Source organism: Myotis yumanensis, unplaced genomic scaffold (genome assembly GCF_028538775.1).
Source record: "Myotis yumanensis isolate MYYU_CA2020_CCGP unplaced genomic scaffold, mMyoYum1.0.hap1 SCAF_3, whole genome shotgun sequence".
Lineage (NCBI taxonomy): Eukaryota > Metazoa > Chordata > Mammalia > Chiroptera > Vespertilionidae > Myotis > Myotis yumanensis.
The window spans coordinates 214,558,040-214,583,274 of record NW_027223754.1 but is presented as its reverse complement, the minus strand read 5'-3'; the positions used below and the strand labels follow the sequence as shown (position 1 = coordinate 214,583,274).

The 25,235-nt window shown below is 64.1% G+C and overlaps 1 protein-coding gene and 1 pseudogene across 1 annotated transcript; both read left to right on the top strand.

The window, feature by feature from the left end:
* The first annotated feature begins 2,412 nt into the window (after positions 1-2,412).
* On the top strand, positions 2,413-13,966 carry IL17REL (interleukin 17 receptor E like). Its single transcript, XM_070408038.1, is given in 17 exon segments — positions 2,413-2,514; positions 4,885-4,912; positions 8,515-8,664; positions 8,804-8,913; positions 9,584-9,652; positions 9,654-9,699; positions 9,894-9,938; positions 10,139-10,278; positions 10,565-10,636; positions 10,713-10,767; positions 10,973-11,145; positions 11,322-11,366; positions 11,668-11,725; positions 11,841-12,004; positions 12,209-12,283; positions 12,474-12,531; positions 12,789-13,966. Coding segments are annotated over 17 exon segments (1,473 nt in total). The 3' UTR covers positions 12,872-13,966.
* On the top strand, positions 6,207-6,851 carry LOC139005532 (cytochrome c oxidase subunit 6A1, mitochondrial pseudogene; annotated as a pseudogene).
* Positions 13,967-25,235: the final 11,269 nt, after the last annotated feature.

Here is a 25,235-nt window from a genome sequence, read left to right as displayed (position 1 = left end):
AGTGAGGTGTGAGGTGTGTGAGGTGGGAGGTGTGTGAGGTGTGTGAGGTGTGAGGTGGGAGGGTGTGTGAGGTGGGAGGTGTGTGAGGTGTGAGGTGTGTGAGGTGGGAGGTGTGGGAGGGGGGAGGTGTGTGTGAGGTGTGAGGTGTGGGAGGGGGGAGGTGTGTGAGGTGGGAGGTGTGGGAGGGGGGAGGTGTGTGAGTTGTGTGAGGTGTGAGGTGTGGGAGGGGGGAGGTGTTGTGAGGTGTGAGGTGTGATGGGGGAGGTGTGTGAGGTGGGAGGTGTGGGAGGGGGGAGGTGTGTGAGGTGGGGAGGTGTGAGGGGGGAGGTGTGTGAGGTGGGAGGTGTTGGAGGGGGGAGGTGTGTGAGGTGGGAGGTGTGTGAGGTGTGGGTGTGTGAGGTGGGGAGGTGTGGGAGGGGGGAGGTGTGTGAGGTGTGGGAGGGGGGAGGTGTGTGAGGTGGGAGGTGTGGGGAGGGGGGGAGGTGTGTGAGTTGTGTGAGGTGTGAGGTGTGAGGTGTGTGAGGTGTGAGGTGTGGGAGGGGGGAGGGTGTGTGAGGTGGGAGGTGTGGGAGGGGGGAGGTGTGTGAGGTGGGAGGTGTGTGAGGTGGGAGGTGTGGGAGGGGGGAGGTGTGTGAGTTGTGTGAGGTGTGAGGTGTGAGGTGTGTGAGGTGTGAGTTGTGGGAGGGGGGAGGTGTGTGAGGTGGGAGGTGTGGGAGGGGGGAGGTGTGGGAGGGGGGAGGTGTGTGAGGTGTGAGGTGTGGGAGGGGGGAGGTGTGTGAGTTGTGTGAGGTGTGAGGTGTGAGGTGTGTGAGGTGGGGAGGTGTGTGAGGTGTGAGGTGTGTGAGGTGGGAGGTGGGGGTCTCAGGTGGGCGGGGTCTCAGGCCTCGCTCTCCCCAGGGCTGCAGAGGGACCTGGCCGCGCCACGTCTAGTGCACCTCCGCTCGCCGCGCCCGTTGAGCCCCGTCCGTCCGACGGCGCCCCCTTCCTGCTCGCCCTGCACCCAATGCCAAGGACCAGGACTCGGACGCACCGCCCAGGCCCCGGGGCCTCCGGATGCGGCTCATGTCTTTGGACACCTTCCCCCTGATGAGGAACCTGCATACAGAGCTATTTTAGCAAATTCGTGCCATTTTAACCATGCTATTTCTTTCTTTTTCTTTTTTTTTGTTAATCCTCACCCAAGGATATTTTTCTTTCTGTTTGTTTTTGTTTTAGAGAGAGTGGAAGGGAAGGAGAGAGACAGAGAGAGACACATGGATGTGAGAGGGACACATTGATTGGTTGCCCCCCTGCACGCGCCGACCGGGGCCGTGACCGGAATCGAACACGGGACCCTTTATCCCACGGGCCGATGCTCTAGCCACTGAGCCACACCGGCCAGGGCTGTGCTATTTCTTATGGAGCCCCCACCCCATCCAGGTGCCTGCACCCCACAACCCACGCCCCTCACCTGCCGAGACCCAGCCCGGAGGGCCCCCCCGCCCACGGGCAGGTTGGAATGAGTGCTCCCCTGGAGCCCCAGCTACAGGTGCAGAGAAGGCAGCTGTTGACTCGCTCTTATCCCGCACAGGCTCGCTCTGCTGGCCCAGGCTCTGCTCCGCGCTCCCACCCCTGGCGCTGAGCGAGGCCACCCCTCACCTGCCCCTGCAGCTGGCCTTCAGGGCCCTCTGCTGTCAGGGGCTGAGGCCATGTGACCAGGGGTGGGGGGCCCTGGGACTCTCTCGCTCAGGCTGGGGTGTTCCAGCCCCGTCAGCCCACACAGGATGAGGGGCTGGAGGAGGGGTCAGGGACAGGCCTTCGTGGACACTGGGGAGGTCTGGAGCCTGGAGCTTCCAGCCTCAGAGTGATCCCGAGCCAGGCCCCGGCGTTCCGGGGAGAGCACCCAGAGAGCTCAGCAAAGGGGCGCCGCCTTTCCAGCCCAGAGGGGCGGTGGGGCCCCCAGGACTGAGAGAGGAGCCCAGGTCCCGCTCCAGGGAGAGCTGACCCGCAGAGGGGGGGATGGGGGCTGGCGAGGCACCCCGATCGCTCCCACAGCCAACACAGCAGAGCCCCTCCTCGGCCACCATCCACCCCTGCCCTCAGGGGTGCCTGGGAGACGGGGTACCCAGGAGCCATCGGGTGGGGGGTGTCCCCGATCCCACAGCCCGCGGTTCACTCCTGGAGAACCCGGTTACCTGGGAGCCCGGTGACTCAAGCTTCAGGCGTCTGGCAGCCTTGAAACCCCAGGGCATCTGGCCGCAGGCTGCAGGGCGAGCCCGGACAGGCGGGCTGGGCTGGGGCTGGGGCTGGGCTGGGGCTGGGGCTGCGGCCGGCCCCCCTTGGGCTCTATTCCACCAGGAGCCAGCGAAGGGAGCGGGAGTGTCCGGGAGGCAGGAGAGCTGCACGCACACGCACGCGGCCGCTGCACGGGCCATGCTGGCGGGGAGAGCCCTCGCGCTCCTGGCCCTGAGCTGGAGCACCTGCCCGAGCCTGGCGGTGCCCCGGGTCACAGACTGCGGCCTGTCCTGCTCTCAGGTGAGCGCCCCCCCTCAGCCCTGGCTCCGTGGGGGGGGCACTGGCCGGGAACCGGGGCACACGGGGGGCACAGTGGGGTGCAGGGGCCGCGTGGTGGTGACCGGAAACTGCTGGGGCCCGGGGATGGCGCTGGGAGACTGGCTGAGCGCCCGAGGGGCAGGTGAGCTGCCCTGAGACCTGCCTCTCCCAGGGATGGTTAGGGGCGCCCAGCCCCCACCTCTTCCTGGCCTGGCTGCGGGGCCAGCAGCAGATGCTGAGGAGGAAGTGCCTCGGGGACTCGCTCGTCCTGGGCGGTGCTGTCCCGGGACTTTTCAGGCAGAGCAGGTGACTCAGCCTGGGGGGGGGGGGGGGTCGGGCACATCTGCCTGGGGAGGGCGCCCGCATCCCGGGAGGTGCCCCCCGCCAAGGCCACAGCTCAGCAGGGCCAGCCCGGGAGGGTTGCGGGGCTGGGGGCCTGACCAGGCACCGTGTGCCGTCCAGGTGCGGGCGCAGCTGTAAAGCCCACGGAGAAAGGAGGGGGGGGGGGCGGGGGGGGGCGACTGCTGTGGAGGGAAGGAGACAGCCCAGTGGGGCGGCCGGGCGAGGCTCTGGGTGCCTCTCTGCCGGGCTGGGCCCGGGGGGTCACTGGGGATGCCCAGGCCTCCGTCAGGAGGAGAGGCGGCTCCGAGAAGCCTGGGACTGTGTCCAGCAGAAGCCGGGACCCTGGGGAGGGGACGAGGGGGGCTGAGGGGCTGGAGGGCGGGCAAGGGCCAGGCTGGGCCTCAGAGGGGCAGGGACCCTGGGGCTGGGGTGGTGCCTCGGGCTGTGAGGAAACAGGCAGGTTCAGGTGGAAAGAAGATGCAGAGCAGGAGGGTGCTGTGTGCCCCATGCAGGGGGGAGGGCTGGGGGCAGGAGGTCCTGGGGGCAGGAGGGTCCCGGGGGCAGGAGGGTCCCGGGGGCAGGAGGTCCGGGGGGGCAGGAGGGTCCCGGGGGCAGGAGGGTCCCGGGGGCAGGAGTGTCCTGGGGGCAGGAGGTCCCGGGGGGCAGGAGGGTTCTGGGGGCAGGAGGGTCCCGGGGGCAGGAGGTCCCGGGGGCAGGAGGGTCCCGGGGGCAGGAGGTCCCGGGGGCAGGAGGGTCCCGGGGGCAGGAGGTCCCGGGGGCAGGAGGGTCCCGGGGGCAGGAGGTCCCGGGGGCAGGAGGGTCCTGGGGGCAGGAGGTCCCGGGGGCAGGAGGGTCCTGGGGGCAGGCAGAGGTGCAAGCAGAGGTGCAGGAGGGAGGGAGAGAAGGAGGGAGGGAGGGAAGGAGGGGGGAGGGGACAGCGGAGGCCTCTGTCCCTCTCAGGTCCCTGGGCGGCTGCTCCTGGCCTGGGCCACGCTCCTTGCTGACCTGAAGTCAGGACTGGGAGGACCAGGACAGACGGCAGGGCAAGTGCTCCCACGGGGAGAAGGGAGGGAGGCCTTGGGGTGCATGGGCCTCAGGGCCCCACCCCACTGGCTGGTGCTGTCCTACAGGTGAGCCCAGGACGCTGGGCCCCTTCCTCTGGCTGACGGGCTCGGGCTGTGGGGGCAGCACAGGGGTCCCTCCCCACAGACACCCCCCACCCCCCCCATCGGCCGTGGGCCGGGAAGCCCCGGGAAGCCCAGTGGAAAACCCCAGCAGCTTCCCACCCTCCATCCCAGCCGCCCTCCCCACGGCCAGACGCCAGGGACACAGGGTCAGGGAGGCACAGGCCACAGGCACGCTGCCTCGGCCTTTACCCTCGGGTCCCATGTCCTGTGTCCCTGAGGGCACGGAAGGGCCTACTGTTAGGCCACATCCACCTGCCCCCCCGCCCCCCGTCTGTGTGGTCTCCTGCCCTCCCCGCCCTGCTCAGTCGCACCTGCTCAGGGCGCCAGGCGGGCGGGGCTCCCACTTTCACTCTCGTGCCCCACGGGTGCCACCAGCAGGGAGCCCAGGTCTTCATCTGGACCCCCCGCCCCCGTCCCAGCTTCCTGGGGTCACGGCCAGTTCTTTCTGGGGAAGGGGCAGAGGCCCCCACTGCTGTCGCTCTGGCTGCCCCTGGTGTCCCTGTGGGTCACGGGTCTTGCCCCCTGGTGCCCAGGGCAGCCCCACCCTGCTGCGTGGGCAGGAAGCCTGGGCAGGGGGGCCTGAAGGTCACGGGGCCCAGGCCACACCGTTGACTGAGTGGCCACTGCACGCGGGCCCTCGGGCTGGGCTTCACGGGGCAGTGTCCCCAGATATCTTGGAGGAGGAACCAGGGACTGGGGCACCTCCTACCTCCCGGGACTGCGGGGCCCAGGGCCTCCCCTGCCCCACCCCCCCAGGCGGGTTCAGGAGGTGGGACAAGAGGGGTGGAGCTGACCTCTCACCCTCTCTCTGTTTTGTCTCCAGGGCTTCGTCTGCAGGAGTCATGTGACCCGTGAGTACCTCTGGGTGAGGGGGACGGGCTGCCCTCCCAGCTACCGGGGTCACCTTGTCCCCCTGGGGCCAGGTCAGCCGGGATCTCCCCCATCCCTGCCTGGGGCACATGGGCTCCCTGAGTGTGAGGTCACACCCCCCACCTCGGCCAGCGACGAATAGAAACCCCACGTCCTCAGCCCACTTAGGAGAGCCTCACTCTCTGTAAACACTGCCTCTATTTGCTAAAGGGACATAGATGGTGTCGACTATTATATTAGGAAGAAAGTCAAAATAAATGTCACTCCAGCCCCGGCCGGTGGGTGGCTCAGTTGGTCCCGTCCACCAAAAGGTCGCAGGTTCGATTCCCGGTTGGGCGCATGCCGGAGGCAGCCAATCTCATGGATGTTTCTCTCTCTCCCTTCTTCTCTCTAAAAATCAATAAAAACATATCCTCAGGTGAGGATTAAAAATGTTTTAAAAATACATTTTACTACAAAGCCCCTGTATAGAAATAAACATGATTTACATTAGGAAAACATTGTTTAGACATTTTTGTAGGCACATATAATAGGATAAGCAGATAAAAATGTTTTATAGAAATAAAATTACCTTATGCCATTTAAAATAAGTATTTTATTTAACTTGAATTTAATAGGAAACAATCTAAAGAAATGTCTAGTGCAGTCTTTTATATATATTATTGATTTCAGAGAGGAAGGGAGAGGGAAAGAGAGATAGAAATATCAATGATGAGAATCATTGATTGGCCGCCTCCTGCATGCCCCCCCCCCACTGGGGTTGAGCCCGCAACCCAAGCATGTGCCCTGACCAGGAATCAAACCTGGGACCCTTCAGTCTGCAGGCCGACGCTCTATCCACTGAGCCAAACAGGCCAGGGTGCGGTGCAGTCTTTAGGGTTCTCTAACAGTACACGCAGGAGGAAGTGAAACGGTCACTATTTGCAGATGGCACGACACTTGCAAAATAAATACCCAGGTATCTGCTGCATTTTTATGCTCCGACAGTAAACTACCAGAAAGGGAAGCTAAGAAAGCAATCCCATTATAATTTCATCAAAAAAAGGACACATAGGAATAAATTTAACCAAGGACCTGTACTCAGAAAATTATAAGACATTAAATTAATGAAAGAATTTGAAGAAGTTACAAATAAGTGGAAGCATATACCATGTCCGTGGACAGGAAGAACTAACGTCACTAAACTGTCCATACTACCCAAAGCAGACAGATTCAACGCAATTCCTATCGAGATACCACGGCGTGTTTCACAGGATTGGAACAAATACCACTAAAATGTGTAAGGAACCACAAAAGACCCTGAAGGGCCACAGCCGTTCTGAGGGGAAAAAGGAAGAAAGTTGGAGGACTCCTCCTGCCTGATGTCAAACTGTACCACAGGCCAGAGCGATCACAACAGCACGGGACTGCTTGGTAAAAAGACTCGATTGCGGCTGCGTCTCGGGTTTCTGGGCTGCTGGGTCAGTTGTGGCCCCAGCTGGCACGGCCCCTGTCGAGTGGGCGGCGCCCACGGCGAGGAGGACTCCGCTCGCCTGCGGAAGGCCCTCGCCTACTTCGCCTACTTTGTGGCGCTCCCCGGGGCGGGCGTGAGCACGCTGAACGTCCTCAAGTCGCACCACCGGGAGCGAGTTTGTCGCCTGCCCCCACCTCCGCATCAGGACCAAGCCCTTCCCCTGGGGAGATGGTGACCGTACCCTATTCCATAATCCTCATCTGAACCCGCTGCCAACCGGCTATGAAGATGAATAAACAGAACCTGGACCACTGCCCAGTGGGACCACAGCACTAGTTTGGCCCATACTCTGCACATGGACCGGAAAAGTGTACGGGACCTTAAGCTGACTTCTTTCCTAATGTAAAATGATGACTATAGAGTACACTGATCTTCCGTCTCTTTGCTTATGGCAGGAAATGGCTTAAATAAATAACTTAGGTTGGTCATGAAAAAACAAACAAACAGAAAACAAACAAACAGCATGGGGCTGACATAAAAACAGACACGCAGATCGATGGAACGGAATAGAGAGCCCAGAAATAAACCCGCACCTTTATGGTCAATTAATATCGGACCAAGGAGGCAAGAACACACAGTGGGGTAAAAACAGTCTATTCGATCAGTGGTGCTGGGAAAATTGGACAAACCACATGCCAAAAAAGAGAAACTGGACCACCTTCCTCCACCGCACCCAAGAGCAACTCACACCGGATCAGACTTCGGTGTAAGATCGAAACTGTAAAAACCCTGGAAGAAATCGGGCGGTAAGATCTCGGCCGTTTCTGGGAGCTATGCTTTTCCTGAGTGTCACTTCGGACGAGGGAAACAGTGAAAAAATAAACAAACGGCCGGTCAGTGGGAGCCAGCACCCGCGGGTGGCTCTGCGCCTGGACCCCCCGACGGAGGGCAGAGGCCACCACCTTCCACGGTCCCAGCTGCTCCAGAGGCAGCGGAGCCTGGAACGACCTCGAGGCTGAGCAGAATAAGGGCAACAGAGGCAGGAAGAACAGAGGTCATGCCCCCACTGGTGTGGCTCAGTGGACAGAGCGTCAGGGCACGTGCCTGGGTGGCGGGCTCGATCCCCAGTGGGGGGCGTGCAGGAGGCAGCTGACCCATGATTCTCTCTCATCATTGATGTTTCTCTCTCTCCCTCTTCCTCTCTGATATCAATAAAAATCTTTTTTAAAATAATAAATGGAAAAAAAACAGAAATAAACAATTCATACATTAAAATAAATAAATACATAAAATGACATGCATGACAAGTGAAAAAAGGGTAAAGGTTACCAATAGGCAAAGACGTTCCAAAACGATGCTCTCTTAGGGAGAAACCTCCGCCACAAACGCTGGCAGCCACTGTCCAAGATTTAAAATGTTTTCTTTAAACTAGATATCGAGAGGACGAACCACACCCCCAAGAATATCCGTCCCAAACACCCAACACCAAAACCTATTCTGGTGAAGTCACTGGGTTTGAAAGAGAGAAAGGTCTTTGGGGCATCGAGGCAAAGGGTCTACAGCTCACAAGTGGACAGAGAAGCATATTGTGTCAGACTTGCCAACAGCGACATTTGATGCTTGAAAAAAGGGACAGCAGCCCTGGCCGGGCTCAGTGGTTAGAGCATCCGCCCGCAGACCAGAGGTTCCCGGTCACGGCACGTACCTGTGTAGTCAGATCGACCCCCGTCCGTGCAGAAGGCAACCAACTGATGTCTCTCTCACATCGATGGTTTCTCTCTCCCTCCCTCCCTCCATCCCACTCTCTCTAAAAATCAATGGAAAAAAGTATATCCTCCAATGAAGATTAACAAAAAAAGAAAGAGAAAGAACTAAGGGGCAGCGAAGCTACAACGCACAGTAGAGTAGACTGTCTGTCCGTTTCCTCAGCTCAGGGTCAGCCGGCTCCACTGGCCTGTCCCCACTCCTGAGCCTCACTCCCCAGGGGACAGGGGACGGGCCCTGGCTGCCCTGGGCAAGGTCCTGAGGCCCCTCCTGGCTGTGCACCCCAGAGCCTCCCCCACAGCCTGACCCAGAAGCTTCCCTGGGCGCCAGGGAGCCTGTGGCACGCACCCCCTTCTCCCTCCCCAGGGAACATCCTGAACAGCTTCTGCCACCAGCCCTCCGCGTCCCTGCCCCGGTCAGTCCTGGGGGCCCTGACCCTCTCCACCGCCATGAAGTGTGACCCCCACGACGGCTGCTCCCTGCTGCTGCGCGTGAACACTTCTCTCAGGCTGCACGGTGAGAGGGGACACGGGGGGGGAGGGGGGGCGCAGGGCTCCTCTAACCCCACAGCCCTGGGAGCTGGCAGGAAGCCCCATAACTGCACACCCCGGAGAGGAGGGAGGAGGGCTGACACCGCCGGGCCCTCCCTGCACAGAGAGCCTGCGGGGCCTGGAGGCCTGCGCCCTGAGCATGGACACGCAGGAGACACACTGTCAGAGCGTGCGCGTCGCCAGGGCCTCGCGCCGGCTGCACGTGGGGCAGCAGGTGAGGCCGGGGTCTTTCCTGGGCCTGCCCGCCCAGCCCCAAGCCTTTGCCAAGTAACAGTCCCTGTCCTCTGCCTGCTCCTGGCTGCCCGCCCCTCCCGGCCTCCTGGCCACGGCCTGTCCCAGGGCCCTGCCACCGACGCCCAGGGACAAGCACCGCTCCCGCTCTGCTTCCAGATCCTGCTTCCGGCTGTGTCCAGTGGAGCTGGCCTGGCCAGGGGGGGAGGGCAGAGGCCAGGGGGGGAGGGCAGAGGCGGGGGGGGGGGAGGGAAGAGGCCAGGGGGGGGAGGGCAGAGGCCAGGGAGGGAGGGCAGAGGCCAGGGGGGGGAGGGCAGAGGCCAGGGAGGGAGGGCAGAGGCCAGGGGGGGAGGGCAGAGGCCAGGGAAGGAGGGCAGAGGCCAGGGAGGGAGGGCAGAGGCCAGGGGGGGAGGGCAGAGGCCAGGGAGGGAGGGCAGAGGCCAGGGGGGTGGGCAGAGGCCGGGGGGGGAGGGCAGAGGCCAGGGGGGGGTGGGCAGAGGCCGGGGTGGGAGGGCAGAGGCCAGGGGGGGGGTGGGCAGAGGCCGGGGTGGGAGGGCAGAGGCCAGGGGGGTGGGCAGAGGCTGGGGGGGGTGTGGGCAGAGGCCGGGGGGGGGGGGAGGGCAGAGGCCCAGGTCACACCTCTATCTGCCCAGTTCCAGGTGCACTTCGGCTGCTTCGAGGTCAGCGCAGCCCAGAGCGTCCACGTCACCCTGAGGACTGTCCCCCCACTTCTGTGGGGTGCAGCTGGAACAGCAGTACCACGTGGAAGGTGGGAGCCCAGGGGGCCGGGCCTCTGGGGACCGATGGAGGGGGAGACTCACCCAGGGCGGGCAGGCCCATCCGGCCCGGTCATCTGGCTGATTTGGGGCACGGCCTGTCTGGAGAGGCCCGGGGGGGGGGGGGGGGGGGGCGGGGTGGCCTGGGCAGAGCAGGCTGAGCCCCCTTTGCCTCTGTCACCTGCAGGCTGTGGAGACGAGGACGTGGGGAGCAACCTGCCCGGCTGCCTTGGTGAGCCCCCTCCTCGGGGGGACCACAGCCCCGTGAGGAGCCCCTCAGGTGGCCGCGCCACCACCCTCCGCCGGGGCCTTCTTCCTCCCACTTCCGAAATCAAGATGGGTCCTGGGGGGGCCCCACCCCGAGCTCCCAGGACAGGAGGAAGCCTGTGTCTGGTGCTCTGGTCCCAGCGTGACCCCCCTTCACCCCCGCAGCCGGGAAGCTGTCCTACTGGGTGGATCGCAGTCGCAAGGTCGTTCAGGTGCAGCTGCCCGAGGCCCCTGGGGGCACCGACTCCTACGTGCGGCTCTGCCGCAAGTGGTTCACCTGCGAGGACGTGGGCGCCCTGGTGCAGGTGAGCCCAGGCCCAAGCCTCGCACACAGCCCAGCCCGGACCACGCCCACTCAGCCCAAGCCCCGCCCCTTATCCTGCTCACAGCCCCCTGGGCCGCCCACGGTAGACCCCGCCCACCCCAGACCCCGCCCCACGCCCAGTCGCTGTCCCGCCCACAGCCCCGCCCCACCCAGGCCCCGCCCACGGAGGCCCCGCCCATAGAGGTCCGCCCACCCAGGCCCCGCCCACCCAGGCCCCGCCCACCGGCCCGGCTGCTCAGCGCTGGGCTGGGCGGGGTCCCCTGCAGGTGGCGGCCAACAGCGTCCCCGGGACGGTCTCCCTGCCCTACAGCCGGGAGCTGCCGTGCCTGTGCCTGGAGGTCAGTGCGGGCGGCCTGGGCTGCCGGGGGGGACCAGGGACCGGCCGGCCCTGCGCTGACTCCGCCTCTCCCACAGAGCTGGGCCGCGACCCCCGATGCCGTGCGGACCCAGGCCTGCCCCTTCGAAGATGGCGAGTGCCCTGGGGGGGCGGGGGGCAGATGGGCGGGAGGTGGCGGGAGAGGGGCGGGCGGGAGTGTCCAGCGGGGGGGCCGCCCGTCCAGGCACCGCCGGGCGGACCCACGGGAGACCCGCGCCTGCAGGTCCGGCCCCGGGGCCCTGTCCGCCGGGGTAGGTCCCGTGGCCGCCGCCGCTGACCTGGGCGGCGGGCCCTGCAGACGCGGCGGCGGCGGAGGCGCTGTGGGAGGCCGTCCGCTACCACCCGGCCAGCCAGGCGCTGAGCTGGGAGCCCGCCTGTCCCCTGAGCGGCCTCGTGAGCCTGTGCTGGTGCCCGGAGCCAGGGCACCCCTGCCGCGAGCTGCAGCACTCCCGGCGGCCTGCCCACGGCAGGGTGAGTGGGGGGGGGAGGGGGGCAGGGGAGGGGCAGTGCCCACGGGGGGGAGGGGGGGGGTGCCCACGGGGGGTGGGGGAGGGGGAGTGCCCACGGGGGGGAGGGGGCGGGGGGAGGGGCAGTGCCCACGGGGGGGAGGGGGGGAGTGCCCACGGACCCCTGACTGCGCCCCGCAGGTGCAGTTCTCTCTGGTGGACACGCAGCCCCAGCTCTGCCTCAAGGTGAGTGGTTGGGCCGCAGGGTCCAGCGCAGGGAGGGCGGCAGCCCTACAACCCGAGAGCCTGGCTCAGCCTGGCCACTCCCCCCAACCCCTCTGCCCCCTCCCGTCGGACGGTGGTGGAGCTCAGGGCTGGGGAGCCAGGCCCCAGGGCTGTGCGGACAGACCCCCAGCAGCACACCGCCAGGCCCGCCCCCCCCCCCCAGCCCGCCCTCGCCCCAGCGACACCCCCAGCCCGCCCTCCCCCAGCAGCACCCCCAGCCCGCCCTCCCCCAGCGGCACCCCCAGCGCCCGCCTCTCCGCAGTTCTCCACCAGCCTGGGCTTCCACGTGAGGTGCCCTTTCCTGCAGCCGAGCTTCCCAGGTGAGCGGTCTCCAGCCGTGGCCTCTGCCCTGCACGTCCAGGGGGAGGCAGGCGGGCCTGACTGGCCGGGGGAGGGAGGGACGGTGGGGGCTGGGCCTCACCCCTCCACCCACAGCCTGGAAGATGACCGTCGGGCCAGCGCCATCGGGCACCCACCTCCGGGTCGCCTTCTCCTCGCCCAGCCCCGCCCGCTTCCAGGTGTGCCTGAGCCGCGGGAGGAGGACCTGGCCCCCCGCCTGCCACCGCGCCCTGCAGGCCACCACCGGCTCCGCAGCCTCGGTGAGCTGAGCCCTGACCTCACAGTCCCTTCTACCCCCCACGCCCTCCAGGCCAGGGGCCGCCTGCGGGGAGAGCAGGGGCGATGCATGCTCCACACACACACACACACACACACACACACACACACACACGTGTGCGTGCGGGACAGGGACAGGGAGCACCTGGACTGTCCCCACTGCCTGTGACCGCCCCCCTCCCCCCCAGGCTGACGGCACAGTGGACCCTGCCTTCGTGGACATTCCCAGGGACGAGGCCTGTGGGCCGGACACTTGCATCCAGGTGGGGGTGCCCTGCCCAACCCCCCACTCCAGGCCCCAGTTTCCCCCTGGCTGCCCCAGGGCCCCTTCAGCCCAGCAGCCTCTCCAGGCCGCCCCTCGGGCACGGGGGGGGGGGGGGGGGGGGGGGGGGGCAGAGCAGGGCTGCGGGCCACACTGACCCAGCTGTCCACCCCCCCTACCCTCGTCTGCAGGGCTGGAGAGCCGACGTGCACTTCTCAGCCCCCCAGCAGCTGTGTGGCCTCCCGTGCGGTGAGGGGTACGGGCGGGAGGGAGGGGGAGCCCTGGGGGCACAGGAGGCCGAGGGCTGCACCGGCCTCTGTGGGAGCCTGGCCCCTGTCTCCCAGTTGGGATGGGTGTGGGGTGCACCACACAGGAGAGGGGGCAGCGGGTCACCCACCCAGGGGTCTCCCACCCCGTCAGGCTAGGCTCTGAGCTCAGAAGGGAGTGTCCCTGCCTCCTCTTCCGAGTGTCCAGCACCTGACCCGGCTCTGCTTCCTCCTGTCCAGGAGCTGAGGGTGTCCCTCAGGCCCAGACTCCCAGGACCTCGGGCCGGCCCCCCACCTCCTATGAGACCCCAAGCTATGCCTGAGGACGCGACAGGCTGGGGATGCCAACACTCCCTCAGCCTCCACCGCCCGCCCCCCCCCCCCCGTGTGGGGGAGGGAGAGTGGCCCCTGGCCCCCTCTGGAGGCCCTACACCCCACGTCCCTGTCAAGGGGCCAGGGCTGGAGGGGTGGGAGGTGGAGGTGGCATGTGGGGCCCCAGGCGCCCCCCCCCCCCCCCGGGGGCTGCAGCTCACACTCACCACGCGTCCCCTGGAGGCCTCTGCCCGCCCTTCACCAAAACCGGACAAGAACTGAAGTGCCTGTATTTGTAGACGCCGTGACCTTATGTGTAGGAAACGTTAAAGAATCCCACAAAAGCCTCAGCCCACAGGCAAGCTCAGCTGCCGGGTGGCTGCAAAGCCAGCCAGTCGGGGCGTCTCTGTCCACAGTGAGCAGTGCCTGGGGCAGCGGAGGAAACTGTCGTTTGCAGAAGCACCAGAGAGGACAAGGTGCTTAGAAATAGACTTACCCCGGGAGGCGGGGGGCGCGTACACGGAACACGAGGCGCTCGGCTGGCGGGCGTGGAGGACCATCGCAAGGAAGGACGAGGGTTCGTGCGCAGGGATTGGAAGACAGTTTATCCCCACATCCATCAGAAATCCAGGAACAGAGAATCCCCTCCTGAGGTTCAGAGGGAATCGCAAGGACCTGAAGAGACAAAATAATCCCGGAAAAGAGCAAAGTTGGGCCCGGCTGGCGTGACCCCCAGCGGGTTGAGCTTCGACCTACGAAGCAGGAGGTCACAGCTCCATTCCCATCAGGGCACATGCGGGGGCTGCGGGCTCGGTCCCCGGGTGGGTGGGGTGGGAGGCGGCCGGTCCGTGACTCTCATCATCGATGGCTCTCTCTCCCTCTCCCTTCCTCTCTGACATCAATACAAATACTTTTAAAAATGAAAGAACCGCCATAACCGGTTTGGCTCAGTGGATAGAGCGTCGGCCTGTGGACTGAAGGGTCCCAGGTTCGATTCCGGTCAAGGGCATGTACCTTGGTTGCGGGCACATCCCCAGTAGGAGATGTGCAGGAGGCAGCTGATCGATGTTTCTCTCTCATCGATGTTTCTAACTCTCTATCTCTCTCCCTTCCTCTGTAAAAAATCAATAAAATATATTTTAAAAAAAAAATGAAAGAACCAAGTTGGACTCACACCTGAGTTCAAAACTCACTACCAAGCTACAGTGATGGACGGAGGTGGCCCGGCGTGAGGACAGACCCGGAGGCCTGGGAGAGGGTGAGAGGCAGAAATAACCCTCGTCTGCATGGCCCATTGATTCCACGCGGAGGAAAGGCCGTTCTATGAAGAAAGGGCGGTCGCTTCAACAAACGGCGCAGCCACGGGCGGAAGAATGACGCTGGGCCCTGATGCTGGTGTCCATCGGGAGATGAGCGGAGAGCCCTCGCCCGTGTGGCTCAGTGGGTAGAGCACTGGCCTGCGGGCTGAAGGGTCCCGGGTTCGATTCTGGTCAAGGGCACATAACCAGTGGGCGTGCAGGAGGCGGCCAATCCATGACTCTCTCATCCTTGATGTTTCTCTCTCCCTCTCCCTCCCTCTCTGACGTCAAAATACACGAAAACAAGGGGCTTCAACCGCCAGCGCAGCAGGCTGCTTGGAGGAGTCACATGACCCCCAGCGGGTGAGACTAGGGTGCAGGTGGAGGGTGCACGGTGCACAGGGAGAGCAGAGCACGGGGAAGGCGCTACAATAGGGGGGGGGGGAGAGAGGGGGGAGAGAGAGAGAGAGAGAGAGAGAGAGAGAGAACAGGATTGGGGGGGGGGGGCGGGGGGAGGAGCCGGGCGGCTGCGCCGTGCGATCCGAGCACCTGGGAGCCGGGCCTGCGCCGCGGAGAAGGGGGAGGGGGGAGGGACCGAGGGCGGCGCCGGGCTGCGGCCTTTTCCTCCGACACCGAACCGAACCCAACACCGAACCGAACCCAACACCGAACGGAGAGGCCGCCGAGCTGCCTGCGGCGTGAGACCCCGCTGGGCACCGCGGGCACCAGCAGAGGCTGGAGAGGGGGGGGGGGGGGGGGGAGGGAGGACGGGGAGGGGGCGGGGCGGGGCTCAGGGAGGACGGGGGAGGGGGAGGGAGGGGGAGGGGGTGGGGAGTGGCGGGAGGGAGGGAGGGGGAGGGGGCGGGGCTCAGGGAGGAGGAGCGGCGAGTGTGCAGGAGGCGGGCGCTGATCGGCAGGTGCCGGGAGCCCCGGGCGGGAGGAGGAGGCGGCACCCCCTCCCCAGCCGCGCTCTGGGGCGGCCGGACCGAGGGCGGCGGGAGGGCGGGGGGCGCGGACGCCTGAGTTCAGCGGCGAAGGACAAAGGCCGGGCGACGGAGAGGCCTGGGGGGGCGGGGGGCGGGGGGTTTGGGGGGACCCAGTTTGCAGAAGGACTGACAAGTGTCCGGGGGGGGCGGGGGGGCGGGGGGTTTGGGGGGACCCAGTTTGCAGAAGGACTGACAAGTGTCCGGGGGGCGGGGCTCGGCCTGGCCGCTGCCCGAAGGTCTGGGAGGCGCCCCCCTCGGCGCGGCCCGGCACCCGCCCTGCCTCCCGGAGCTTGGTCCGCGCGGCCCCCGGCGAATCCCGGTTAACGGATGCCTTTTCCCGGTTTGGGAGGTTTGCGGACATAAACATGGACGTTGACTTTTCCACGCGCGGGCGACGCCCCGGAAGCGCCGTGGGTTCGAGGCCCCCCGGGCACGGGCTCGGCTCAGGCTCCTCCCCGGCGGGGCGTGTGGAGGCCGCTGGTCCGTCTCCCCCTCCGTGTTTCTCTCTTTCGGTCGCTCCCCTCCCTCCCATTCTCTCTAAAAAATTTAATGGAAAATCAACAACACCCTCTGGCGAGGATTAACAAACAAACACACACAGCACTTTGGTGAGCCCCGGCCGGTGTGGCTCAGTGGGTAGAGCGTCGGCCTGCGGCCGGGAGGGTCCCGGGTTCGATTCCGGTCAAGGGCACATGTCTGGGTTGCGGGCTCCGTCCAACGTGCAGGAGGCCGATCACTGGTTCCCTCTCATCACTGACGTTTCTACCTCTCTCTTCCTCTCTGAAATCAATAAAAATATATTTTAAAAATTTTTTGTTGGACGACGTACTTCCTTCCGGCTCTAGGTTTCTGATGAGATGTCCAGGTATTCCTACAGGTAATGCATCTTTTTTCCTGGATTTTCTTTAAGATTTCGCCCCTGCCCCCCTTGTTTTCAGCAGTTTGACTCTGGAGGTCTTGGTGGGGAGTTTCCAGCGAGTGTTCCCCGTGTTTCTCCTCCCCTCCGGCCTCCAGTGACCAGCGCCAGCCCTTCCGTCCTCCCGCAGGGGGAGGCTCTTCTTACTCTATTGCTCACATTAACTTCTGTGGATACAGCTTCAAGCTCATCGGTTTTTCCCTCTGTCATCCCCATTCTGCGATTGAATCCATTGGTTAGGGTCTCTGTGGGGTCTTTAGTTATTGTATTTTTCCAATTCCAACATTTCCATTGGGTTCTCCTTTATGTCTTTCCCCTCCTCCTCCTTCTTCTTTCCTCACCGAAGGATATTTTTCCATTGATTTGGAGAGAGTGGGAAAGGGAAAGACAGAGAGAAAAATCAATGTGAGAGAGACACATCGATTGGTTGCCTCTCCTGCATGTGCCCAGACCAGGGGGCCTGGGAGGAGCCTGCAACCGAGGTACATGCCCTTGACCGGGATCGAACCCGGGACCCTTCAGTCCACAGGCTAATGCTCTATCCACTGAGCCAAACCAGCCAGGGCTATTTTTCCAAATATTTGACATCCTGACTAGGATCAGAGCCACACAATACCCACAGGGGGTGGGGGGTAGGGGTGGGGGGGAGCCCGGAAATCCAAAACTTTACATCTTCTGGGGTCGTTCTCTGAGCGCCTTCCTCTCCGTCATATCCTGGAACTTTCCAGGTGCCTCGGTTTCCCTTCTTCTCCACCAGAAACCATCCACGTCTGCATTTGTGACGTATTCGGGGCCAAAGGGCAGGAGACCGTGAAGGAACAAGGGCTGCTAATGAGCGAGCTCAGCAGGGTTCCAGGATCCACGATCGATGTGCAAAAAGTAACTGCACGTCTGTGTGTTAGCGAGGAACCACCCACACGTGACACTGAGCAAGTGCCACCCACAGCGTGGAAAGAACAGACCACCTCAACACGCGTCACGCGAGGGCGCAGGACCGTACACTCGGGCTGCGTGGCACTTCTGGACGCTACTAAAGGGACCTGAGTAAATGGAGAGACACTCGATGTCCGGGGACTGGAAGTCAATATTGTTAAGGTGGCAATTCTCAGACACTCACCAAGTTCAATAGTAGATTGGATGCAATCCCTATCAACATGTGAACAGCCCTGGCCAGCGTGGCTCAGTGGATAGAGCTTCGGCCTGTGGCCGGCGTGGCTCAGTGGATAGAGCTTCAGCCTGCGGACTGAAGGGTCCCAGGTTCGACTCCCGTCAAGGGCTGGATCCCCCGTAGGGGGCGTGCAGGAGGCATTAGCGATCTATCCGGCCACAAAATGTGTCCGGAAATGCAAAGGACACAGAAGAGCCACGACAATTTGGAAAGGAAGGACGTTGGAGAATTTCCAGTTTGGAAGGTAAAGTCTTCCTGTGAAGCTGCGCAGTGAAGACACGTGCTGACAGAAGAGCTGACTCGTAGCCGTGGGGCTGAACTCAGGGTCCAAAGTGAACGGCGGACTCGGGGCCGCTGGGGTTGTTGACAGAGGTGCCACGGCTCCAGTGTGGCCAGTGGCTCCCGCATGTGCAGAGAGGAGCCGGGCCCTTGCCTCCCACCACCCACCACCCACCAAAACTCAGCCTAAATGTAAGAGCCGAGACCACAGGACTTTGAAAAGGACACATACAAGACAACCTTTGTGACCCGGAGGTAGGCAGTGTTCTCAGTGCAGGACCCAGGGGAAGGACACACAGGGAGACGGCACTTGAGCAGAAGGAGAAGTCTTGTGCTTGGAACAACAGCAAGAAAGTGAAATTGTGGTAAATATTCGCAAATCATGTACGTGAGGGAGGGTTGTATCTAGACTATGTGAAGCACATTTGAAACCCAAAAGTAAGAAAAACAGCCACTTAAAATTGTTGTGCATATTTTATTTTATTTTTGTATTTCTTTAAAATATATTTTTATTAATTTCAGAAAGGAAGGGAGACGGGGAGAGAGAGATAGAAACATCAATGATGAGAGAGAACCATGGATCGGCTGCCTCCCACACGCTCCACACTGGGGATCGAGCCCGCCACCCGGGCATGTGCCCTTGACGGGAATTGAACCGTGACCTCCTGGTTCATAGGTCGACGCTCAGCCACTGGGCCACACTGGCCGGGCAAAGAATAATAAATATGAATTTTAAAATAACAATAACACTACAAACAATCCAAGTAAAGAAAAGTAGGCAAAACATTTTATTAGACATTTAACCAAAGGAGGAGAGGGAGCTGGTATCTTCTTGGGTGAAATGTCTAATCAAATTTGAGAAGATCTCAGCCCCTTAGTTACCAGGAAAATTCCAATAGCAACCACACGCAGCCCCTCACACCCCCCCCCCCCCCCGGCGACTGTGGTCACAGAGACAGACACGACAAGTGGGCACGGACGTGTAGCCACTGGGCCTCACCCGTGACGGGTGGGCATGCGAAACGGAGAGCCCATTTCTTCAAAAATTAAACATAAATTTACCAACGACCGCAATTCCCTTCCTAGCATCCACCCAAGAGAACGGTAACACGCATACACACAGGATGTTCACGCGTGTCCACGGCAGCCTTATCCACAGTGGCCGCCATGCGCGTGATGGGTAAGCGAGAGTATCCTCACAGTGAACTTTATGGGAGCCAACGGCCGACACGTGTTGCCACATGGACGAACCCCAAAATGAATCCCAGTGAAAGCAGCCCGACCCCAACACCGGACTCCACGTGCCCTGAGGCCGTGTCCATGAAACGCCCACAAAGGCAAGTCTGTGAGGACGGCCGGCCGGAGGGTGGGAGCAGCCTGGGGCTGGGTGGGCGGGGGGAGCCGCTAATGGGAACACCAGGGCTCTGAGCCTCGGAAACGTTCTAAAGTTAGACTGTGGGGGCGGCTGCCCAACCCGGAAGCTTTACTCAATCATTGAATTGTGGGCGGTTCATTGAAATCGTTGAAAGTGGGCGAATTTTATGGTTTATAAATTGCGTCTCCATAAAGCTGTTTTAAAAATACTTTTCATGCCCGGCCTGCGTGGCTCCGTGGTTGAGCGTTGACCTATGAAACAGGAGGTCACGGTTTGATTCAGGTCAAGGGCACAGGCCCGGGTGGCGGGCTCGATCCCCAGTGTGGGGCGTGCAGGAGGCAGCCGATCAGTGATTCTCATCATTGATTCTCATCATTGATGTTTGTATCTCTCTCTCCCTCTCCCTTCCTCTCTGAAATTTTTTTTTTAAGTATTTTTTAAAAACACTTTTCATGAACCCCATTAGACCTCCATTTCACTCTCTGAGATGTTTAAAGCGGCTGGAGGGATTAGTTTAAGCGAGTTCTGACAGGGCGGGCCTCCCCGCTGCTGCAGGCTAATTCCCGCAGGACACACATGCCAGCAGCTCATCAGAAGGTTGGTGGGCGTCAGCAGGGCTGAAGATCTGCACGTTACTGCCTGTGCCAGACGGCTGAGGGAGTTGCACCATGTCCTGGTAATCTTACTGTTCACCAAGCCGCACCTTTGATGTGTATATCTGCTTTGCTGTAGGGCAAAATACCGGCATGAAAGCCTTGGGCCCGATTCAGGGAACTTGGTTACTAGAACTGAGCCTCCTCTGGCTCCCCCAGAATGCCTTCCCAACTCATATTTCTCCTCTAGCCTCTTTATTAATTTACGCACAGCCCCTTTTCCAGGTTTCTTGAACCCTAGCAGATGCTGAGAAAGACCCCGGCAGCCCCCCCTGCCTCCACCGCCACCCCTGCCCCGAGGCTGTACCCTGTCACCATCAGGCCACACAGTCCTGGACAGCGAGGCCCCTCAAGATGTGGAGGTGCCAGGAGCACCCTTAGGGACCAGAAAGGGCCAGAGGGAGGCTGGGGCTGGCCCGGGGAGATGGGGGTGGGGTCCCAGGCCGGGCACAGGCGCTCAGGGGGGCGTGGAGATGGGGGCATTTGACTGGGTCTTGCTGGTGGCCACACAGAGAAAGGCCTGGCATCTGCACCAGGCTCTGTGGATGCCCACCTGGACGGGAGCACCTGGCGGGGGTGTGGGGTGCAGAGCTGAGGGCCTGAGGGGAGGGTGAGCAGGACCAGGAGGTGGGTGCCCCCTGCCTAGCAGGCAGGACGGGAGGACTGCAGGGAGGTGCGGTGGGCAGCCCAGCGGAGATGCGTCTGGGCACTGAGGGGCCGGCTCCCCCAAGGCACCCCCCCGCCCCCCCGGCCCAGGCTCTGCTCCTCCATGGCGCTCCCATGGCTCATAGGAGAGGCCACGGGTGCAAGGGGCACTCGTCCAGTAGGGCGCACCTACTGCGCGCCAGGCCCCGCTCAGCCCTTGCCTTCCTACCACCGGACAGCCCCCACCCCTGGCCCTGGGACCACCCATCTCAGCTCCTTTTGCCCGGGAGGGAGTCCAGTGAGGGAATGGAGGCCCCGAGATAGAAAGCCCAGCCTGGGCTCCCCAGGGTCAGGGAGCTGGAGAGCTGGTCAGCTCTGTGGTTGTCCAGGGGCCCCCCAAGATTGGTTGTGCTGTGGGCATGGGATCTGGGACCTGTGGGCCTGGGGCCAGTGCCCTGCGGGCTGGCTCAGGGCGCCCACAGCTAGTCTGACCGTAGGGCACAGCGGCCACCGGTGGGCAGTCCCCAGGCATGGGAGTCGGAGCCGAGCAGTCTGGGTGGCTGGTCACTCGTGTGTGTGCGGACAAGGACAGGACGTCCCAGAAGCTGGGCCGGGTGTGGGGCAGGGAGGCCGTGGGCTCAGCGCAGAGTCCTCAGGCGGCCCAGGCCCCGGGCTCCCCACTCGCCACCGGCAGGAGGCTCCTCAGGCCCAGGGGGTCCGCATGCCGGGCCTGCTCTCACGTTCTCATCTTGGGGGGCTCACTATGCCCGCTGGGGCTTTCTGTACACGTGCACCCCTCCTCTCCAGCCCCCTGCATCCTAATGACCTTTGACCTCCCAAACCACCCAGACCCCCTCCTGGGCCCTGGCCCCCCTGCCAGCCACTGGCCCAGGTTGGCCTGTCTCTGGCCCCCCATCTCCCTCCCCCTTTCTGGGGCGGCCTCTGGCCCGTCCACGGCCCCCAGGACCCTCCTCACTCCAGACACGCCCACCTCCCCTGCGCCCGCCCGTGGCCTCTGACCCCTCAGATCTCAGCCCTCTGGGAGCCCCCCCCTTCCGTGACGAGAGCCCTCCTGTGGCTTCCTGACCCCTGACCTTGGCCCCGTGAGACCCAGCGAAGCCCCTCAGCCCCTCGGAGCTGCAGGAGGTTCCCACCCACGGGCCACGGGCAGTCGGGGTCCCGTCGGCCGATGTGTCTGGTCACTGCCCAGTGGCAGGGCTGGCCCAGGGGGCTCTCTGACCTTTGGACGGACCTGGGGAGGGACCGAGCCTGAGGTGGCCCCTGGGGTGCTCCGCCGGGTGGCCCCCCCCCCAGGGAGGGCCTCTGTGGGGACCTGTCGGCAGGTCTGCTGTGGTAGGAGCCCCACCCAGGGAGGTATCTCCAAGTCCTGGCCCCCCACACAGCCCCCCACACTGCCCCCCACACGGCCCCCCACACTGCCCCCCACCCGCGAGAGGGGAAGGGTGGAGGGGTGTTTCCAGGATCACACGGCCTCGGGCAGCTCCGTGACCCAGGCTCCCTGACCTCCCCGCCCCAGGGCATCTGCACCACAGGGCCTCGCGGAGGGACATGGCGGCGCCTTCTCGGCCTCCCGGTCCAGCCCCCCCCCCCCCCCACAGGCCTAGCTGGGGCCTCCCCTGGGTACCAGGAATGGGCTGCGCCTCTCCTCTCCACCCCCAACCCCCAGGCTGGAGGGACCAGTGGGTCACTAAGCACAGGGTCCTGGCTGAGGAGCCCCAGGCACCTGCTCAGCAGCAGCACCTGGGGGCGGGGCCAGGAAGCCTGGGGGCGGGGGCCATGGAGCGTGGGGGCGGGGCAGGTGCCAGCCTCCCCTATGAGTGGGCGGGGCCAGTGACAGTGGGGTGCCCTGCCCACTGAGGGTCTGCATTTGGGGTCAGGGCAGGCAGCTTACCCCTTGAGCCTCACGTCAGGGAGATGGGATCCCCCCCGGGTGGGTGGCCCCTCGGCTACTGATGACCTGGCCCCCCCGGTGGGCACCGATCCCCCTGAGCCTCCGTTCCCACACCCACCAGGCTCAGTCTGTGCTGGGGACAGGCCCCCCCCCCCCACACACACACACAACGAGGCCCTCACTCCTTCCCCAGCACAGATCCCCTCCCACCCACCCGCCTGGCCAGCACCTGGGCCTGGTCCCCAGGAACGGCTCCTACGGGGACCCGGCCGGAAGGAGGGCAGTGGTCAGTGCTGAGAGGCAGGCCCTGCCCTGAGAGGGGTCAGTTGTGTCATCTCAGCTGGACGCTCAGGCTTGGCCAAGTCTGCCTGGAAAGCCACGGCTGCAAGTCACGTGCTGGGGCTCAGGCAGGCGCCCCGTCAGAGGCCCACGAGGTACCCGGAGCCAGCACCTGCTGAGCCTCACCCCCAGCCCCAGCCGGGGTGGGGGATGGACAGGGCTCTGTGGGCAGGTGCCCGGCTTGGCTGCCATCTTCCCGCCACATGCCCGTGGCTTCGGCTCACAAGGGCAGGCGATGACCCTCAGCCCCTGCTGTCCTGCCTCCACTGCCCCCTCGGGGCCCAGCCTGCCGCTCTGTCTCCTTTGGGTGCCGGGCCCTCTGGGGTCTGCGTGCCTGGAGGCGGGGGTGGGGCGCCCAGGTTCCCGCAGGGTCACCTCCCCTTTCCGAGAAGCTTTGGCCCCAAAAGTTGCCAAGGTTTCGTTTCAGGGCCTGCGTCGGAGCGAAGGAGGTGAGCGGGCCGACTGCCGGTCAGATTCCGATCCGGCCCGGCCTCTCTCTTCCTGGAAGCTGGCGGCCCCTGGCCTCTGGGTGAGGAGGCGGGAGGGGGCCAGCTGGGAGCCAGCCACTCGGAGGTCAGGCCCCGCAGGTGATGCCGCGACGCTGCCGGCAGGGCAGGAGCCGGAGCCAAGGAGACGCAAGCTGGCAGGCCGCTGGGCCTTAGAGCCGAGGCTGTGGGCCACGCAGAATTCGGTTCTCTCCGCCATGGTTTCGGGGTTCTGTGCAGCCCCCGGGAAAGTCCCGCAGCCACAGATGCTGTGCAGAACCCGAGCCAGTGGTTCTAAAGGAGCCTTGAGCCCTGGCTGGTGTGGCTCAGTGGATAGAGCGTCAGCCTGGGGACTGAAGGGTCCCGGGTTCGATTTCGGTCAAGGGCACATGCCTGGGTGGTGGGCTCGATCGCCAGCAGGGGGCATGCAGGAGGCGGCCAATCTATGATTCTCTCTCATCACTGATGTTTCTCTCTCTCTCCCTCTCCCTTCCTCTCTAAAATCAATAAAAATATTTTTTAAAATAAATAAAGCAGCTTTGATAAGAAACCGCCTGAGATACAGAAAGACGAGTGGAGATGGGGCCAGCCCAGGGCGTGGGCAGAGGGGAGGGGGCGGTGCCGCCTGTCCCGGAGCAGCCTGGCCGAGGGCAGGCCAGGCTCTTGGGGTCATGCCCTCACGCAGTGTCCAGGCGGCCTGTCCCCGGTGCTGCAGCCCCACGCTGTCCACCAGCAGCGCAGCCCACGGGCCGCGGGGCTCCTGCCCACGGGCACAGCCCCATCCTGGCCCGAGTCCCTGGTAGAGGTGCCCCTCTCGCAGCCCCAGACCCCAGGCTTGGCAGACGGGGCTGGTTCTGGCAAGAACGGATCCAGCTGAGGGGGTTCTGGGGACCCCAACGCTCAGCACGAGGGGCACAGCCCTTGGTGCCGCCACGGCTTGGGGGTGAGGGGCCCAAGGCAGCTCCCAGCCCCTCACCCCTGCAGAGCTTGGGCACTGAGAGGGGGCAGCCGGGCGATTGGAGGCCGCCCACCCCGGCCCACAGCCCCGCCTGCCCGAGGAGGAGGTATGCAGTCCTGCAGGTGCCCAGAGGGGCCAGGTGGGTGGGGGTGGGGCTGAATGCCGCCCAGAAGCCCGAGAGGCCCCTGGAGGGACCCAGGGCCTCCGGAGCTGAAGTGGGCAGCCTTCCTGCCCCGGGGATGGGGGGATTTTGGGGTCCAGGGGAAGGGGCCTTGGGAGGCAGGTCCATCACTCAGACCCTGACAGGGCTCCAGGTCTGTGTCCCAAGGCAAGAGGTGGGGGAGCCCTGCCTCCCTCGTCCCCTCAGAACCCCGAGCCGAGTGGCCCCGCGGTGCCAGGCAGTCAGCCTGCCTCTGGGACCCGGGACTGTGCCCACGAGACCCTGTGAAAGCTCACCAGAGGGGCAGGGATGGCTCCCTCAGTGCACGGCATCCCCGGCTGTCTGTGGCCTGTGGCCTGTCTGTGGCCTGTGACCTGTGGCCTGTGGCCTGTGACCTGCGACCTGCGCCCGCACCCGCGGTCCTGGATGCAGCCGGCCACACCCCGTAGGCCTCAGCCCCCCGAGTCCGCAGCCTGGCCCTCCCACTTCCCAATATGTGGGCACAGCCATGGGGACCGAGTCGTTCTCTGCCTCCCTGGCCGCAGTTTCCCCAAGGGCATCCTGGGCAGGAGCTGGGGCCAGGCCGGCAGCAGTGCCCGGGGGCCGGGGGGGGGGCGGCGGTGCAGTGGGGCCCAGGCTGGGGCAGTCAGTGGAGGCGGGTGCGGGCCCGGTGGAGAAAGCTACTCCCCCAGCGTCCCCCCTCCATCTCCTCCCTCTGCCTGGGGGGTGGGGGGGCTGGCTCTGTCCAGCAGAATCCCCACGGGGAGTAGGTACTGGCCTCCCAGAGCCCCTGCTGGACCTGGGCCCACCCTCCGGCTCTGACACACCCAGGCCTGGCCTCCTCCCACCTCCAGCGAACCCCCTCCCTGCTCACCTGTCACTCCCATCAGAACCAGGGGGCTTGCAACCCCAGGCCGGAGAGGAGGTGTCAGCCATGGCCTCAGCTTCTGCATCTCTCAGACCCGTCAGTGGTCACCCCAGGCCTGTCCATCCACAGCCAGAGCAGCCAGTGCCGGCCCCCCTCACAGGTGCACTGCGGGGTCCCCGGGCCAAGGAGCCTGGGGCAGCCTGGCAGAGCCCAGGGGCCAGTGACTCCCAAGCTCCCTGGCAGAGCCCCCTGCTTTGGGTCAGACAGGCACATGCTGACCTCCGGCCCCTGAGGCCTGTGGTGAGAGCTGCTGGCCTCGGGCAAGCCGCTCGG